Raw genomic sequence first — 18,688 nt, 5'->3', positions numbered from 1 at the left:
TGGTGGCTTTAAAGGTGATAGTTAGTAGTTTCCCATTTTACATTAGTGGTTGGTTTGGTTTATTGAATACTTCCCGTAACTGATAATGAAAATGTCAGTACTTACTGAAGTTTCCATTACTACTTTTAAAATAATTGTTTAATCCTGTCAGATCACTTTATTTTGGCTGGTTTTTTAAAAAGAAAAGATTGTGCTACCTGCTTTGTCTGCATCAGATCCTTTCTGGACCTGATGTCCTGTTTAGTTCAAGCTCATGTAACAAAGTCATAGGCATAGTATTTTATACCCCTTGAGTTTGCTTGGAGTTTTCCTTTTCTTCTTTGACATATTACTTGAGAGTTAAATCTAGTCTGTTTTTAATATGCTAGTATATATGATACCCTGAATTAACAGACAAGTCAGATAAAAGTAATCTAATGGCAGGTATTGTAGCTTTCAGCCTAGTGGTTTTTAAAGTAAAGCCATATAGACTAAGCCCCTAAGAGGCCAGATGTTTTCAAAGCCCTTTAACAAACAAATTTAGTCTATCTTAGAGATTGTTATCTGTGTCAGTGTGTGCTCAACTAGATAAGCCTATAGGATGCTGTTTGGATCTCTAAGCAATTTTATCTTATCCATCTGTCTATGAAAATTGAAGGAAGATCCATCAATCATGAAGCAGATCTAGAAATAAGTTGGCTAGAAGCTGTCTTTCTAACTTTTTCTACTTAGTTGCATTTGCCTTGTTCCTTACCTTGTTCCTAATGTGTTTAATGATAATATTTTGGAGCCTTCCTCCACAGTTGCAACACTATCTGTTTTAATTTTTTTCAGTGGACATTTTGTTTTTCAGAACCTGTCATGCCCTTATTTCTGCCATTTGCAGAGTGGGGTGGGTTTCTGACACACTTCAAGTGACCTTTCAATTGCTCAGGAAATCTCCTTGAAAAAAAGTAGAACACTGTACTTCTTTTTCCTTCCCTTTGCAACTTTTCTGAGAGGATCTTCCACTGTGGTCTTCTCAGCTTTCACTATGCTAGTACCTAACATTCAGAGTCAGTTCAGCATGTCAGCTTGTAATGTTTCCTTTGGCCAATAGGCCAGCACCTGGAATGATCAATGTTTCTGAGCAGAAAAGGTGACTGCATTTCAGAGAGTTGAGAAATGTGAGGAATGTGAGTGACAGAAAAGTGCAAGTGCCTTATCACTATTGTCCCAGGGCTAAGTTTCAAATGTAAGGAGAGTTCAGACTTTTTTCCTGTTCTGTGCCTTGTATATCCTCTTAGGGAATTCCTCGACTTGATTGGAGTGCTGTGACCTAATTTGAGTTTTGGAAATTGGTATTAAGCGTGACTGATATCTTGCTCATTTTTCTTCTTTTCCATTTTCCATTCTTTATACCCTGATAGGAACAAGTGGATGCAAAGAAGTTCAGCTCTTTGCATATAGGACAGGTTGATAGGCAGAGCCAAGCATTTATTGAGAATGTTGTGAGGTCAAAAATAACTGGTAAACTTTGTGATAATCTGTTAAGATATAATATTGCTTAAATGTTGTGTTAACCTACGGTTTTATTTTTTTTGGAATTGCTGCTGCTGTTTTTATGTCTTTTCCTTTCAGTGATATAAACTAAAGACATTAAAATGTTTCTGTTAATTAGAGCTTCTGTGATGCCTACACTTTAGAGGAGTAAAGATCTGAGAGTCTTAAATACCTTTCTCAGGAAAGGTGATTAATTGCATTATATGTGTTCATAAGAGCTGTTTTTCCTTAGTTGATTCACTGTTGTCATAGTGTGGCCTGAGGAGGGGAGGGTGGGATGCACCACAGCTGTTATTAAGAGATGATGCAGTGCTCAGTAGCTAACATTGATTTATTTTAAAATGGTATTTATTAACCATTCATGAAATTCTGCCTTTTTTTTAATTTTTTTTTCTTTTTTTTTTTTCCTTTTTTTTTGAGATGAAGGGGTGGGTTTTTGGTTTCAAATTTTTTTCCCCACTTTCACCTGTCTGACCAGCCGCTGACTCTTTCTCTTTCTCTCCTGCTTTCAATGCATCTTGGGTAGAATTGTGGAACAAGCACCAGGAAGTGAAAAAGCAAAAATCTTTGGAAAAAACGAGTAAGGAAATTAAAAAAAAAGTAGAAACTGACTCCTCCAGCCTCCCCATAACTGCCAACTCACCAGGTGCAGGGTGAGCTTGCATCTATGGCACACAGGTTTTATACCCACAAGAACAAAGGTCTATTTAAAGAAAGTGTGCATTAGAGAGACCAAACAGATCAGTTTGGCCTAGGGAAATTGTGCACAAATGTCTCTTCTTTTTTTTTTCCTTTCTTTTTTTTCCTCCCCTGAATGTTGCCTTCTTCAAAGATGAGGAAGCAGATATTCTGCATCCTCACCATATCAGATAAATATGGAAGGATTTTAAGATAGTTCATCTCCTTTCTTAAAACTTTAAAGGCCAGTTTTGTTTAACAAGTTATTGGCACGGATATATTGATTGATTGAATATTACTGGAATGAAGAATTCTCTGTTCAAGCCATGGGATGGCAAATTTTGTTACCTGGAATCAACCATGAACAGTCTGCAACAAGAAATACTTCTGAGGGGGAGAGAGAAGGTGTATGTGAAGAATTGTATTTAGTGATGGCTGCTAGAAAATAGCCTCATAACAAGGAATCAGCCTGGTTTTATTTTTTGTATCCATGTTAAAGAAGGAGTGAAAGAATTCGAGGCTGTTTACAGAGTCTAAACAATAGTCTAAATCTACACAAATCTGAACATCTATTGAAATACGATAATGGATAAGATATTGAATGTGTACTATCTGCAAGGGTAGTACAAGGTTTTGCTGTTTTGGTTGTTACTGTTGTAAATAGGGACTATGACATAAGGACAATAGCTAATTTATAGCACCCTTTTTGGGGTAGATGTTTCCTAACCGTAAGCGTAGTTTGTACTTTGCAGAGCTGATGCCCAGTTTACAGACTGAAGGTCTGGGGAGGATTAATAGATAAGATGAATGAGTGAAAATTCCTGACATTCTGACTAGGCCTGGATTTGCTTTGATTAGTTTTAGGCTCCTTGGTTAAATAGTTCTGTTAAGTACAAATTAGCATCAGGAGTTAGTTCAGAGAGAATGGGGCAAGTGGGGCACCTCTGCAGTACAGCTTGCTACACCGAAGTTGTGAGTTGCTTTCTGCTGAGGTAGGAGTGTGTGTGAGACAGACACATAGCACATGCACACACCTACTCTCCTAAAATGAGCCTTTCAGGTAGGTGCCTACATTGGGAGGGATAAATTCAGCATTTAGTGTTTTATGTGTATTACACATATAACTCCGTAAAGAAGGGAAGAGGAGGTTTGTAAGTGCCTCTACATTGAGATGACAACAATGTGATTGTGGTTATTGTGCTCCTTAAACTCAGTTACAGCTGTCAAATATCTTAACTTTAAAAGTCAAATTGCCAGTAATATGTCTGAAGTATGTGTTGGGACAGGAAACTCTTAAATTGCTTAAAACACACAGCTGAAATTTAGTGTTCTCACTGTAGTAATGAGATATAAAACTTTTTGCTGTATTGTTATTCGGAACTAGAAATGCTGGTCACTTGAATGACTGGAAATAGACATCTAGAAGTGAGCAATGCATATTGCAGTGGGGGAAAAGATGCCAAATTCTTAGAAAAGATACTTTTAGTTATTTTTTTGGTAAATTTTGTTTATGCTTTTTCTTTCCTAGAATCTTTGATGATTTGATTTACAGTAACTAAGGCATATGGATTTAGAGGCAGAATACTATAACACATGAAGAATACTTTCTGTAAACACTTCACAGGAAGAATTGGTGGTTGAGTAGTAAGCTAGTATGGTCTGCACAGCCCGCTTATGGCTTGGCTATCCATGAGTTTACATACCATCTCAAACTCACTCCCACAAATCTTTGTATATTATCCTTCTCTCTCTCTCCTCCCTTCCCTTTTTCTTTCCTTTTCACTGTCTTACCCTCTCTAATGTTACATATATTACAAATGTTCATAATTCCCAGGTTGTTGTGATCAGCTGTTATAGAGATAGTGGCATTGTTTGCTTAGAGATACTGGATATAGTCATGGGTATATAATACAAATATTCCAGCAGCTGATCGTGTCTTCCTGTTACTGAATAGTTGGCAGATATGGATATGGCAGAAGTGTTGCATTCAGTCTCTTTCTGTTTCTGAGAGTATTGACATTCTGTGTACAGTCTATAACACATTTTTTCTTGCATTGTTACTAGTTTTGTTCAATGCTTATCCAAATTTCTTTTCAGGCTCTATCTCTCCATCATTCTCTTTTCCTTCTGCCATCCCATCAGAGGACAATAGATGATACAATTCTAGAAGTGCATGGGAAATTGAACATAAAATTTTTTTATCCTTTTTTTCCCTTCTTTGTTTTTGGATTGTTGTGTTAATGAATGCATGACTTAAAAGCTTGGTGATTCCCTCTCTCACTTTCGACCTGTGTGATTGCCAACTCTGGAGAGCCATTTGTTAATAAATTGGAGAATATCGTGAAGTACAGCATCAAACAAGCTTATTCCTTGAAAATCTTACTGGGGTAACATGTTCTTGTCATGTGTTCCCTGATTTTTGCCTAGATAGTTGCAGTGGGCAACCAAAAAACACTCAGTCCAGGCCTTTGAGCAATTTAGCTGTTCAAAAAAGGATTCTGACTTTAAGTAAATAGGTATCTTTTGTTATTACCAAGAATAAAGGAAGTGGCTTCCTAGAGTTGAATGGCAACTCCTCTGCATGTGTTATTGTAACTGGAAGCTACTTGACCTTTGTCTGTTCTCTTTTCTGTCTTGAATGGCTAAAAAAGGTACTGTTTAGTTATAGTCACACCTGGACTATGCCTTCGGAGTATTTGAAATTCAAACTAATGTTCAAAGACTAGCAGATGTATCCTGCTGGCCTTGTTGTTTTCAAGACCAAGGAATAAGAATAATAAAAATCAAAGAAATGAGAAAGCAAATCTGTTTTCATGATACTATTCCTGCTTCCAGTCTGTCATCTGCTTTCTGCCATACTGTTTTTTCTTGGTACAGTAATGATTTACTTTTTCCTTTGTTCAGGAACAGAAGGTATGAAACAATTCGATTTGGGAGAAACAGATGAGAAGAAATCCCAAATCAGTGCAGACAGTGGCCTCAGTTTGGCCTCAGGTTCTCAGGTCAGTGACTCCTATGCTTGCTTTATTTATGTGGTAAAAGAGAGGATTCTTCTATTCATTACTTCATTATGGGAAGACTTACAGGTTTGGGAATTCTTGAGAGGCACATTTGGTAAAATTTCTTCCCCTCTTTCTGTAGGGGATTGATCTTTTGAACTCAATTACAGGACACTATGATCTTTTTGACATGCAGGCAGTAGTTTCTACTTGGTTGGCTAAATAAATTAAGAAAACATAAGGCATGTGATTCCAGACCCCAGAGGAGTGGGAACTGATGTTCTCTCATTATGGTAAAGACTAATGTGACTCTTCTTCTTGTCCTTTATTTTTTTTGATTGCAGAAGAGTGATTTTGACTCTATTCCCAGTGGAGGACCAACAGTTATGGTCCGAAGTACAAGCCAGGATTCTGAAGTCAGCACTGTGGTAGGATATGCCCAAAGTGAAATCTTAGTGTGATTGACTGCTTGTTAACATGGTGAAGGGCATTTCGTGCCTACATTTTGTGTGGTGTGGCAGCATTCTGTCACACATGCATAATGTGTGTCTGTGAGTTCTCTCTCCAGAGCCTCTGAGTGGGTGGCAAGCATGTGTGTCTGACAACATACATAGTGCTGTCTTTATTAGCAGATTGCATCCTTCATATATGATACTCATTGCTCTTATGTATTCCTGCATATTGGTGTATTTATAGAACTGATGGATTACAACAATTCTATAAATATGTCTCAGTTTTGTATAAACCATCTATAAAAAACAGATGTTTAAAAAGGTAACCTGAGAGCAAAAAAGGCAGATAGTTTGGTGCATTAAAAGTAAGAATAAATTTTCTCATATATTGCCTGAAAGCTCTTGAATTACATCAATATATATCTGTTTGCTTTCCAATGAACTATAGGGCCTAGAGGGAAAAGGTAGCAGGAATGCATTTAGTAAAAAAAGAATGAACCTTCTCCCTACCAGAGTATATGATATTACGTGTTCCAGGGATGAAAACCTAAAGAACTTTCCCTGTTTGTTGTTGTTGTTTGGTTTTTTTCTGTACTGCTGCCTACCTGGCTTTCCATGATCTTTTCTTAGCCTGTAACAAGAATAATACTCTGATTTTCTTAAATGGAGGAAAAAATTGTATTCTCTGGGATACTGCCCCAGATAGAAGAGGGGTCTAGAGAGCTGGCTGATATTCAAGTATGTCCTCCTTCAAGAAAGGTCCATCCCAACAAGTAGGAAACCAAGCAAAGGCAGCAAGAGGCCTGCATGGATGAGCAAAATGCTCCTACTGAATTCAGACATAAAAAGGAATTATACAATAGGTTGAAGCAGGGGCGGGTGACGCAGGAGGAGTATGCATTTTCTGTCTCACCTTGCAGGGAAAGGGTTAGGAAAGCCAATATGGACCTGGAGTTGAATCTAGCGAAGAATGTGAATGGAAACAGAAACAAGTACATAAATAATAAGAGAAAGGACTAGGGAAAACATAAGCTACCTGCTGAATCTGATGGCAGGTGGAAAAGACTGAGGCATTTTGGGGCATTCTGTGCCTCAGGTTTTTACCAGTAAAACTGGCCTCAGAAACCAGAGGAAGAGTGTAATGAGAAAGATCTACCTCAGCTCCAATAAAGCTTTTGACACTGTCCCCTGTAACATAGACAAACTGATGAAGTATGGGTTAGGTAAGTAGATTGTGAGGTGAACCGGAAGCTGGCTGAACGATGGGGCCCAGAGGGTTGAAATAAGTAGCACAAAGTCCATCTGGAGATAAGTCTCTAGTGGTGTACCCCTGGGATCAGTACTGGGGTCAACACTGTTCAGCATCTTCACTTATGACCTGGATGATGGTACAGAGCAAGTTTGCAGATGATATAAAACTAGGAGGAATGACTGACACATAAGATGGTTGTACCACTATTCAGAGGGCCTCAACAGGCTGGAGAACTGGATAGAGAGGAATCTATGTGGTTCAACAAGGGGACAATACCAAGTCCTGCATATGGAGAGGAATAACCCCAGGCACCTGTACACATTGCAGGCCAATCAGCTGGAAAGCAACTTTGTCGTGAAGGGCCTCAGGATCCTGATAGACAACAAGCCGACTGTGAGCCAGTAATGCACCCTCATGGCAGAAAAGGCCTGTGGTGTTCTGGGCTGTATTAGGAAGAGCAGGTTGTCTGCGGGTTGAGGGAGGTGATCTTTCCACTTTACTCAGCACTGGTGAGGCTGCATGTGTCCAGTTCTGGACCTGCCAGTACAAGAAGGATAAGGACTTACTGGAGTGAGTCCAGCTCAGGGATACAAAGATGATTAAGGGATTGGAGCATCTTCCATAAGAGGAGAGGCTGAGAGAGCTGTGACTCTTCAGTCTGGAGAAGAGAAGACTCAGGGGGATTGTAATCAATGGGTATAAATACCTAATGGGAGCGAACAGAGGCAAGGTATCCAGACTCTTCTCAGTAGCACTCTCTGAGGGCAGGATGAGAGGCAATCAACACAAAAATTAAAGCACAGTAAATTCCATCTGAATACAAGAAAACACTTTTTTGTAATAAGGGTGGTCAAACACTGGAGCAGTTTGCCCAGAGAGGTTGTGGGTTTTCCATTTGTGGAGATCAGAAAAACCTAACTGGACATTGTCCTCAGCAACATACTCTCACTGACCCTGCTTGACTGGCGGACTCATGTATAGATGATCTTACCAGATCCATTCCAGCCTAAGCAGTTCTGTGATTTTTCTGAAGGGCTTTTTGAGTCTCTCTTAATCTCTTCCTGCAGAGTAGTATTTGATGAAAAGATAATGCTACTGAAGAAGAAAAGGCAAATGTGGCCCTCAGTCGTACTGCTTCTTTTGTGCATTAAGAAGAAATGTTTTACAATTTTTCTATCCACAGTGTCTTTGACTATTGAAGGTAATCGCTTTATTTTTCTCCACAGGTTAGTAACAGTTCTGGAGAGACATTAGGAGCAGACAGTGACTTGAGTAGCAATGCTGGTGATGGCCCGAGTGTGGAAAATGGTGGCAATTTGGCAGGATCCAGAGGCACTGTGTCAGACAGCGAAATTGAGACGAACTCTGCTACTAGCTCTATCTTTGTAAGGGCATTGCAGACTTCCCTTTCTTTATTTTTTTTTTTTTACTCAATCTTGCACAATAATCATTTCAATATGTGTGCCTGTGTGGAAGAGGATCTCTGGTTCTGTTCTAAGGGTTAATCAGCAATGACTTAAAATATTAACGTGTCGAAGATTTTTATGTGGATCCACATATCAATCTTCATTTCCTGTGCAATGAATGGTTCTTTGAAAGTAATATTCCCATCTTGTACCACCTTACAGTTTCTAGCAATATTTAATTCCCCATCATTCAGTATTTCTCTCAACCAAGTGGACATTTAATTGCCCTTCAGAGGCAATACAGTGTTGACGAGCATTGTTCATCCTTGCTTAAGAGGAAAAATTCCTTCTTCTTAGGAGCAGCTGAAGTAGACTGCAAGAAGGAACCCTGCAGATTGCAGAGTTAAATTGTCTGACACCTCTTGTATTATTTTCAGGCGAAGTCTCACAACCTGAAGCAGAGTGTGAAGGATAGCAAAGGCAGTACTCCAGGGAGAGGTCCAGAGGATGGAAACCAACGTGTCTATCTATATGAAGGACTTTTGGGTAAGCTACTTTTTTTGCGGGGAGGGAATCTTTTAGCGTGAAGTTTGGATGAAGTTATGTCTGGGACAGACTGGAATTTTTACATTCCCTAACAATGTTTTTAACTTATTACTGTTGTCCATGCTGGGTGCATCAGGCCGTTCAGAGTAAAGCCAGAGATTTGCTGGGGAAATTGAGTAATAGTAAGAGGAGATGGGTGTGAGTGGTGGAGTTTGCATAAAATGTAGTTTGTCCAAGTCTCTTGGGGTTCTTGGATATGAATTCTTTAAAATGTGAAGAAGGGGAGAAGGAATTTAGCTATGCATGGGAAGCTAAAATATATCACTGATCTTGAAAAAAGATCATTCAGCTTAAGTCATTGAACAGAGGGCTACTAAACTCAGAATATTAATGGCCTTCAAGTGTATCTTTGAATTAGAAGTATATTGGCTTTTTTGGAATGTATTTCATCTGGACTTGCTGTTAATCAAGAGCTCTCTCTTCCTGTGTTTTTCATCCTTTCCATTTATCGTTTCTACCTGCTTGGAATGGTGCAGGTAGGGATAAAGGATCTGTCTGGGACCAGTTAGAGGATGCTGCAATGGAAACCTTCTCTATGAGTAATAATCTTTCCACTTCTCTGTGTGTTTGCTGTGATCTGTGTTTGTATGAGATATTTCTGTTTCTTTCGGGCAGTGTTAATAGTTTATGGAAGAAGATATACTCCTTAAAGACTAGAGATGAGAGGTATTTTTGTGTAAGGGTTTAAAAATATTATGCCATTAATGAGAATGAGAGATATGTGTTGTATTTTCTTTTACACTTTTCTTCAGCCGTGGTATTGCTTGTGGTTTATAAGTAACCTCTTTTTTATTTTCATTGTGTGTTGTCTTATGGTATTTTCAAGGAGTGGGAATGAATAGGAATTAATGGTAAAGTATTTGACTGGAGTAAATGGAATAAATGCTCAATTTTTGTATACGTTGCATAGGCAAAGAGCGTTCAACTTTATGGGACCAGATGCAGTTCTGGGAAGATGCTTTTTTGGATGCTGTAATGTTAGAGAGAGAAGGAATGGGGATGGACCAGGGACCTCAGGAGATGATTGACAGGTAAGTTCTTTAGTAGACCTTTTTCCTCCTCATTGTTTCATCTGGGGCTGAAATAGTAAAAAAAATTAAATTATTTTAATTCTGCTTAACATGTTATTGTCACTTTGTAAACCCTGTTACTATACTTGACTGTTCCAAAGTGAACCTTTTTGTCTTTCTGCTGGCCAATATCTCCTGATACTGAAATGTTTATTGTTAGTTACAACAACATACATTTTTTTTAACTCTTGTGAAGAGATAATGTTTCCAGAGGAATGGATAATTTAAGCATAATCACAGTATGAACAGATGGAATAGACTAGATAAGTAGTAAAGCAAGAGATTTCTGTGGCACGATGACTATAGTGTGGAATAAAGGAAGATATCAGTGTGTCGATATAAAGTGAAAGAATTAAATGTTTTCAGAAACAGAAGTTTGAGCCTTCTCAAAATACGAAATGACTTATAGATGTTTTTGCAGTTTGTAGTTAAAGGAAACAAAAAACCCACGAGGGAACCCCTCTCTAAAAATAGCTGCGTGGTTGCTTAAGGCTAGACTACTTCTGAGATGTCAATCTTCACTACCTACTTTCCTCTTCTCCCCCACTCCATAGCTCTGTTAATATCTGATCATTCTCTGTTCTGTCTGCCACCTGTAGCTGTACTGCCTACACCCATGCTATCATGTAACATGAGATCTGGTAGCCAAAATAAGAACTAGTTTGTGGGGTGCTAGTTTGAAAACTATTTTTCCACAAACTGTCTACCTTGCTGGAAAAAGAGAGTGCCTGTGCACTTCCTTGATCAGTTTTTTCTCCCCTGCAGGTTTTTTTGAACTCTAAAGACAGATAGCTCTTGTCATATTACTGAGTTGTATGTTCCTCCTCTGACAGTTGTAATTGTCATGGAGCTGTGACTGCAGAAAAGAGGAAATAGATAAGCCCAGTGGACCAGTTACAACTTTCCTACTGACCAGTTGTTATTTGCTTCAACTATTAATAATTAAGAGAAATGTTTAAGTAGTGATCATGGTGTTTTACTGGAAAATGACCATTTGACTTAGTGTTTTTAGAGATTTTATTTGCCATACACTTTACAAACAGTGCTCTGTCTCCTGCCAGTGCTTTAGTGAAGGAAGAGGAGGAAGAATTCCTGTGAATCTGCTTCAGATCTAGCTCTTCTTGCAGGTATCTTTCCCTGGGAGAACATGATCGAAAGCGTTTGGAGGATGATGAGGACCGTTTGTTGGCTACACTGCTGCATAATATGATTGCCTATATGCTTATGATAAAGGTGATTTTTTTTTCTTTTTAGTAGATTGCTGCTCAGATTTGGGCAATATATTTTGTTGGTGTCCTCTTGAAACCATACATCTCTGTTCACAGAACTCAGAACAATGGAATATAAAAGACTGTTATAAAACATCTAATCTTAATGAAAAAGTGTTGTCTTGAGTTTATGCAGGTCTGTGCCATGGGTATGCATATATATTGACATTGAAAGTAGAAATTTACTATTTCCGCTAGTAATTTTAGATAATATTCTTATTTTTAAGAGTATAGGTTATAATTTAAGTAGAGAGTATTTTCTGATTTTATTTCCTCACAGCTGCAAATTCCAAATGTGGGCAGATTGTGAACATGTGTATTAATTAGTTAACAAGAAATTTGCTATGACAAGTAAACAAGCTTTTTCTTTCTCAGTCAGTGGTCTGTCCATATACACCTTAATGGTGTAAATGTCTACTAGAAGTATCTTTCTTTTATTCTGAATAATTTCTTAGATAGGCCAAATCAAAGTCCCTGGAAAATCAGTCTTCTAAATTTTTTGTCTTGTTTAGAACCAGCTTAAGTGCATGGTTTTACCTGTAACAGATTTGATGCACTGTGCTGTCCAGTGCAACAGCTTGACAGTAAGGAATAGCTGTACATAGGTGATAGTTTGATAACTTTGGCTTTTTAAATGATGAGGTGAGACATCATACCATAGATGAAAAACGTGTGATATCCAACCAGTGGAAAAAATTATGTAATTTTTTTGGGGAAGGGAGATGCAGTGCAGAGGGGTGGGTCGGAAGGAGAAGTGGGGAGAGAGGAAGAAAATATTGATTTTTCCTGACATAACTGGAATGTGAAAGTAAGTTTTAAGATGAGATTTGAGTATATTTGGAATGAGTTTATTTCAGAAGAAGACTGTGGGATTTGGCCATTAGGACTTGCACTGCTGTAATACTTAAAGTAGAATTAATAATAAGTAGTGCAGCTACTTTCATCGAAGTTGTAAAAGAGGAGAGCAAATAATATTGGTTTCAAAAGGCTCTCATGAGACATGTTGGTAGAGTTAGTCTCATAGCGGGAGGATGTCTTTTGGTGTGGTGAAAATAATCAGATCTGCAAGAAAATAGTTTCCTGGCAGAAAGGGATAAGAAGGCAAGCAGGAGTTCTACCTTTGAAAATTATGTCTCTCTGGGCCTATCAGTTATAGATGAAAAAAAGGAATACAGGGGATCAGAGAATTATGATAAAAATACAGTTCCTTTCAGCGCATCTTCAGAGATGCTCAAGAGAGAGGTTAGGATGCAGAATTGGGCAAAAAAAGGGTTGCGAGATGTTGTCTGTTTGGTTGGGGTTTTTTCTGTTATTGTGGTTGCGTTTTTTTCCCCTGATTATAAGTTTTGGGATAAAAGGTGGTGAATCTAGAATTTGGTGTGTTGTATTTGTATATAGGACTTTTTTCAAGCAGGCAGAATGAAGGCCTTAAGACTGTACTAAGGTATGTCTTCTTAGGGCAGCTTATAGTAGAAACTGCAAAGTTGGAAGGCTTTCTGTTACTGGAGAGATGAATTCTTCTGAACTATCAAGGGAAGCATAATCCTTGGTATTTTAATTTATTTTCTTGGTTTAGATGGCAGAGACTAGTAGGTTTTACTTTCAAAATATCTTGAAAAATACAGTGCTTCTTTCAAGTGCAAAGAATTCTTGTCAAAGGAAGGAAGCAGGTTGAGTTTGTTTTGTGTGCTCCATAGCATTAAGGTCATAATGCCAATATGTTAAAAAAGAACGTCTGATCCAGTTTGAAGTCAGCACTCAAGCATGAGTGTACTGTCTTGAAGCCTTTATTAGCAGTGGCTGACATTCATAATAGCCTTTTGAAATGACATCCAAGGCAGAAATATTTTGCTTCTGAGCTTCCCTGCAGCTCATTTTCAGGAGGAACCTTCTGCTGTTTGAAGAATATCTGAAAATGTTTGTTAGAGCCCCAGCCTAGTGACCAGGAAACAGGCTGTGGAAGAATGAGAATTCCAAAAGATACCATGTTGTGTTGAGGGCTCCACAGCTGATGAAATCAACTCTTTGCAGAGAAAGAGGTGGAGGAGCTAGCCTGGCCAATGAGGCTCATCACATAAGTGGCAACATGGAAAACTGAGGCTTTTAATGTCAGTAGTTGGAAGTGGTAGGTAGTGGAATTGCCTCTTGTGTGTGCAGATAGGCAGGAAACCTGTTGTGCATAGTATCATTTGCCCAGTATCTGGAAAAAGTGGTTTATATGCAACTTCTTCATGTAATACTGGGCTAAAGAGGTCCTAGCATGACTAAACTGGAGATCAGTTGTTTTGCTGTCTTAGCAATGGAAACCAAGACATATTTAGGAGATAGGAGTTGCCTTCTGTGAATAGAGAAGAGTGTTTGACTGTCTTTATGTCTGCTTTCTAGGTGAACAAGAATGATATTAGGAAAAAGGTGCGGCGTCTAATGGGAAAATCACATATTGGATTGGTGCACAGTCAGCAAATAAACGATATCCTAGACAAACTTGCCAATCTGGTAAGTAAAACAGTGATGATGTGTCTTTGGGATCTACAGTAGAGAAAATAAATTGCTTGAAAATTCTTCTGTATATTCTCTGCAACACTAATTTAAAAATATTAAAAATAATTAAATTGAATTATTAAATGCTGCCTTCATGTGTATACAATAAAGACTGTGACTGTGTGACCCTGTTTATAGTGTTATAATGTTATGCAGTTATCAATTAGAGCTGCAATACAGGTGTGTATAAACATGACACTTATGTATCACTGTTCTATGCAACCCTAATGTTTTCTTAATATCACTTTTGTGGGCACACAAATCTTTATTATTACAATGACTGTAAGAAGTGTTTAGTTTTCTGTCAGTTTCCAGGTCATTATAAGACTTGTAGCAATTGGTTTCTCTACAAAACTGTTTCTACTATCAGCTGTCATGCAGAATAAACATTGCATCATGTAATGATTACTAAGAATATAGGCTAAAACTTCAGTTAATAACTCTAGCTACCTTTTAATACAACTGTCATCAGGGTGGACACAAGTTAGGGCCCTTTGAAAGGTAATTTTTCAAAGCATTTTTTCCATTTGGAACTTAGTTTTAAGCATAGAGAAGACACAAAATTTTCTTACAATTACTTTGGAAAAATCAGACCAGTTTACTCCAATGTTACTGGAGCTCAGACACCTCACTATCCCATACTGAATATGGTATCAGTGTGAATGTTTTTGTATGCTGTGATAAGTGTCATAGTCATATTTGTTGAATCTAAACTTACTAGAGTGACTTGCTTAAGACTTTGTCCAAAATTGCCTCCAATCAGCTGTGTTAAAAATACTTTTTTCTTTTATTTGTTGAGAATGCTTCTGTTGTCACCTAATGGATTTTGTTTTCCAATAGATAAGGAGAAATTGGTTTCAACGTTCATTAATGATTGCATGTGGGGTTTTTTCTAGAATGGACGGGAACTCCCTGTGAGACCCAGTGGCAGCCGCCATATCAAGAAGCAGACTTTTGTAGTACATGCTGGGACAGACACAACAGGAGACATATTTTTTATGGAGGTAGAGACAAGAATAAAAGTAATACAACTAGTAACAGACAAAATAAGAGAAATAGCATCAGAAATCTTACATAATATTTTGTGCTTCCAGGTATGTGATGATTGTATTGTGCTTAGAAGCAACATTGGAACTGTATATGAACGTTGGTGGTATGAGAAACTCATCAACATGACTTACTGTCCCAAAACAAAAGTGCTCTGCCTCTGGCGCAGGAATGGTCAGGAGACACAACTGAACAAGTTCTACACAAAGAAGGTATGCATTTTGTTTAATACTGCAGGAGAAACTGTACGGAAAAAACAAGTCCTTTGTGTGTCTTATTCCGTGTTTAATCAAAAAATAGCACTCTCTTTCGAGCACTCGTTACTGAACTGCAAGGGCTGTTTAGTAGCACTGACATCTGAAGCTGGCATTATGCCTTGTCATTTACCTGAAGACAGTCGTACACCAGAAAGTAATTTAAGAAATTACATGTAGCTGTTATTTTATTTTTTTTGTTAGGAGGAAAACATCAGTATTACTAAATTTTGTGTGAGCCTGCAGGCTTGTGAAGATAGTAAAAATATTACAGTAGATTTGTGTGGGAAAGCCTAAATAAAACTGCCTTAGTAATTGAATTAATTTTTTAATTTTTGGTCATAGAATGGCTTAGATTAGAAGGGACCTCTAAGATCACCTAGTTCCACCTCACCCCCACCACGGGCAGGGACACCTTCCACTAGACTAGGTTGCTCAGAGCTCCATCCAACCTGATCTTGAGCACTTCCTGGGATGTGGCATCCACAGCTTCTCTGGGCAACCTGTTCCAGTGTCTCACAACCCTCCTAATTATCTAATCTAAACCTTCCCTCTTTTAGTTTAAAGCCATTCCCCATTACCCTATCACTACATGCCCTTGTAAAACATCCTTCTCTAGCCTTCTTGTAGGTCCCTTTTAAGGGGCTGGAAGGTTCCTCTAAGGTCTCCCTAGAGCCTTCTCTTTTCCAGGCTGAACAACCCCAACTCTCTATGCCTGTCATCATTGGAGAAGTGCTCCAGCTCTCTGATCATTTTACTCACCCTTCTCTGAACTTGCTCCAACATGTCCCTGTCCTTCTTATGTTTGGGGCCCCAGAGCTGAATGCAGCACTCCAGGTGTGGTGTCAGGAGAGCAGAGTGGAGGGGCAGAATCACCTCCCTCAGTCTGCTGTCTACACTTCTTTTGATGCATCGCAGGATGCTGTTGGCGTTCTGGACTGCAGGCACACAATGCCGGCTCGTGTTGAGCTTCTCATCAACCAGGACCCCCAAGTTCTCCATTCTCTGCCTGTGTTTGTGCTTGGGATTGCCCTAACCCAGGTGTAGTGCCTTGCACTTGGCCTTGTTGAACTTAATGTGGTTCACACAGGCCCAGCTCTCCAGCCTGTCAAGGGATGTCTCGATGACATCCCTTCCCTACGGCTTGTTGACCTATCTACAATAAGAAACTGTATAAACTTGGCTAGAATGTGCCAAGCCATGAACTCTTTGCTAGCTTGTGCAATGAAATGCTATGAAATAGTTTCTCTATGAACTTGAAAAATAAATAGAAAAACAAACTAGTAATTAGGTGTGCTTGAACTTTTATAGGCTTTTTGTCATGCACCACGTGGGGCTTGTTATTTTTGTAGAATCTTAGAATCTAGCTGTTCTTTTCCCTCTCTTAGTAGTTTGGAGAAATAACATTGTATTACTCTTCTTATACCTGTTAGTGTCGGGAACTATACTACTGTGTAAAAGACAGTATGGAGCGAGCAGCAGCAAGACAGCAGAGCATTAAACCAGGTACGAGATTTTGCTTGTTGGGAACATGTGTTGTTTAATCTGCAATCAGAAAAATGTTTTTGCTAGTAACTTCCCTGAACATAATCTCGTTTCACTTGGAAATCTTAGGGTGACTTTGTACATCCATGTGTGCATAGCAGATTGCTGTCATTAGCTCGCCCTCTTTACCCTCGCTCTCAATACAGACACAACCAAAACACCTGTATGAAGAAGAGTTATGTGTAAGGAGGACTAGCTGCCAGTAAAATGATAACTAGAAAAGATTACACAACATCAGCTTCAGTCTCTCTCCATGGTTGTCTAATTACTGCTTATATTCCTGATTGAGACGTAGAATTATGTTGTCTACTTTGTGTTGAGAATGGAGGCTAATAAATACGCTTGTTTGTGTTACTGAATCTTATACTAGAAAATTTTTTTATTTTTGTAAACACCCATTTTACTGTTGAGTCCAAAAACCATAGAAAGTGGATTTGCAATTTTGGAAGACTGACTTCTTGGGAAGGCAATTTTCCATTTTTTTTTTTTTTACTTCTCAGAGAGGAGCAGGTGCTGCATGTACCTGAGTAATGAACATGAAGGTGGCTTATTTTATACCTTCATAAGATGGTGTTTCTCCTTTATTGGAATCTGTTCGCAGGGTAACATCACTGTGGTTTTGTGTTTTCAAGTTTGATTTTTGTTGCAACTATTTCTTTTTTTTTTTCAAGTGGATGTTAGGACTCCAAGAGCCATGCTTTGATGCACAAACCTATTTTAGGTGTGTCTAAACGCTGTGTCTAAGTGATCTACGTTTTATACACATAACTGACATCAACATGACTGAGAAAATGACTTGTGTTTATATCTAGCATCCTAACTGTTCAACTCTCGACTAGCTCTTGGGGCTTGGAAGAGCTACCATTTTCTTTCTCCTACCAATTTAATCCTTTCTATCAGTTTAGTCCAGTTTAATTTGAGGGTGGGGAAGAAGGACTGAACTTTCACTGAGGGTAAAGAAGGCAAAAGTGTCTTTGAAAGCTGTTTTAAGAATCGGGCAATAATATAGTATTAAAAATGTGTTTGAAAAGTGCTTGAAGTGTGTTGGAAGTCATTCCTCAGAGTTCAATGGTTCTGCAGAAAGAAAAATTTTTCAAAAATAATTTTAAGAAAGCATTTTTTAGCTGAACTGAATAATGAAGAAGAAACTAGATGAAAATGCCTAAATTGTCACCTATTAATATCTTCTGTTAAATTGTTATTGTTTTAATTATGTCGACTTTTTAATTGCCAGAAGATTAAAACAACACCGTACAATGCAGCTCACAAACGAACTTGTGCCTGCTTATGTGTTTGTACTTAAGACTATGCTGTCTGTGGTGTTATGTGATTGCAGCATCTTACCATGTAGAAATGAAATAGGGCATTTAAAGCAAACAAACAAAACCCCAGTATGGACTACAATAAACACAGACTGAGCTGACATTGATGTCCCTTCATATAACCAGAATGAAATTTATTACAATACTTAAAAATCTAGTGGTTCTCAGAAAACTGTCATTAGTGGGTAGAATCACTGAAATGCTCCTTACTGTCCTTAGTAGTGTCCTTTTGCTATGGACATCAACAGGAATTATGTTTTTACTATTTTATGTTTCCCTTCCACGTATCATGACTTGGCTGACTGCTTTCTCCACTTTCTCTCTCTCTTTCTGGATTTTTGTTGTTGTTGTTGTGGTGGTTTTTTGTGGTTGTTTTTTTTTTTTTTTTTTTTTTTTTCAATTAACATCACAGGCCCTGAGTTGGGTGGTGAGTTCCCTGTGCAGGATATGAAAACTGGTGAAGGAGGTCTTCTTCAGGTCACATTGGAAGGAATTAACCTGAAATTTATGCACAGTCAGGTATGAGGGAAATCTGTGAGAAAACTGAGCATGAAGCTTTTTGCCGCTTGCCTGTATAGGTGTTTCCTTTTCCCAGAGTATCAAAAAGAACAAAGGATAGCTTGATGGGGATAAAAAAGCACATGTATATTTACACTCAAACACACAAACATATATAAATATATATATATATGTGAAAACACACTGAAATTAAATATCCTCAGAAAAA

General features: G+C 38.3%; 1 protein-coding gene across 39 annotated transcripts in view; it reads left to right on the top strand.

The window, feature by feature from the left end:
* The window catches only part of MADD (MAP kinase activating death domain), a 72,591-nt gene that overhangs the window by 40,546 nt on the left and 13,357 nt on the right, over positions 1-18,688 (top strand). For 19 of the 39 annotated variants that reach the window (XM_027719468.2, XM_027719466.2, XM_027719460.2 and 16 more), the window contains 13 exons: positions 2,048-2,101; positions 5,104-5,201; positions 5,543-5,626; positions 8,129-8,287; positions 8,746-8,854; positions 9,391-9,453; positions 9,825-9,945; positions 11,112-11,217; positions 13,638-13,748; positions 14,690-14,797; positions 14,888-15,052; positions 16,528-16,600; positions 18,374-18,480. In XM_027719468.2, coding sequence (XP_027575269.1) covers positions 2,048-2,101; positions 5,104-5,201; positions 5,543-5,626; positions 8,129-8,287; positions 8,746-8,854; positions 9,391-9,453; positions 9,825-9,945; positions 11,112-11,217; positions 13,638-13,748; positions 14,690-14,797; positions 14,888-15,052; positions 16,528-16,600; positions 18,374-18,480 — 1,358 coding nt within the window. The remainder of the gene's footprint in view (positions 1-2,047; positions 2,102-5,103; positions 5,202-5,542; positions 5,627-8,128; positions 8,288-8,745; positions 8,855-9,390; positions 9,454-9,824; positions 9,946-11,111; positions 11,218-13,637; positions 13,749-14,689; positions 14,798-14,887; positions 15,053-16,527; positions 16,601-18,373; positions 18,481-18,688) is intronic. The other 20 variants (XM_027719477.2, XM_027719473.2, XM_039378275.1 and 17 more) reach the window with 3 other exon arrangements.

Source organism: Pipra filicauda, unplaced genomic scaffold, assembly GCF_003945595.2.
Source record: "Pipra filicauda isolate LSUMZ 115617 unplaced genomic scaffold, ASM394559v2 scaffold133_size2016399_pilon, whole genome shotgun sequence".
Classification (NCBI taxonomy): domain Eukaryota; kingdom Metazoa; phylum Chordata; class Aves; order Passeriformes; family Pipridae; genus Pipra; species Pipra filicauda.
Note: the sequence above shows the minus strand (reverse complement) of the source record. Positions and strands in the feature narration are given on the sequence as shown.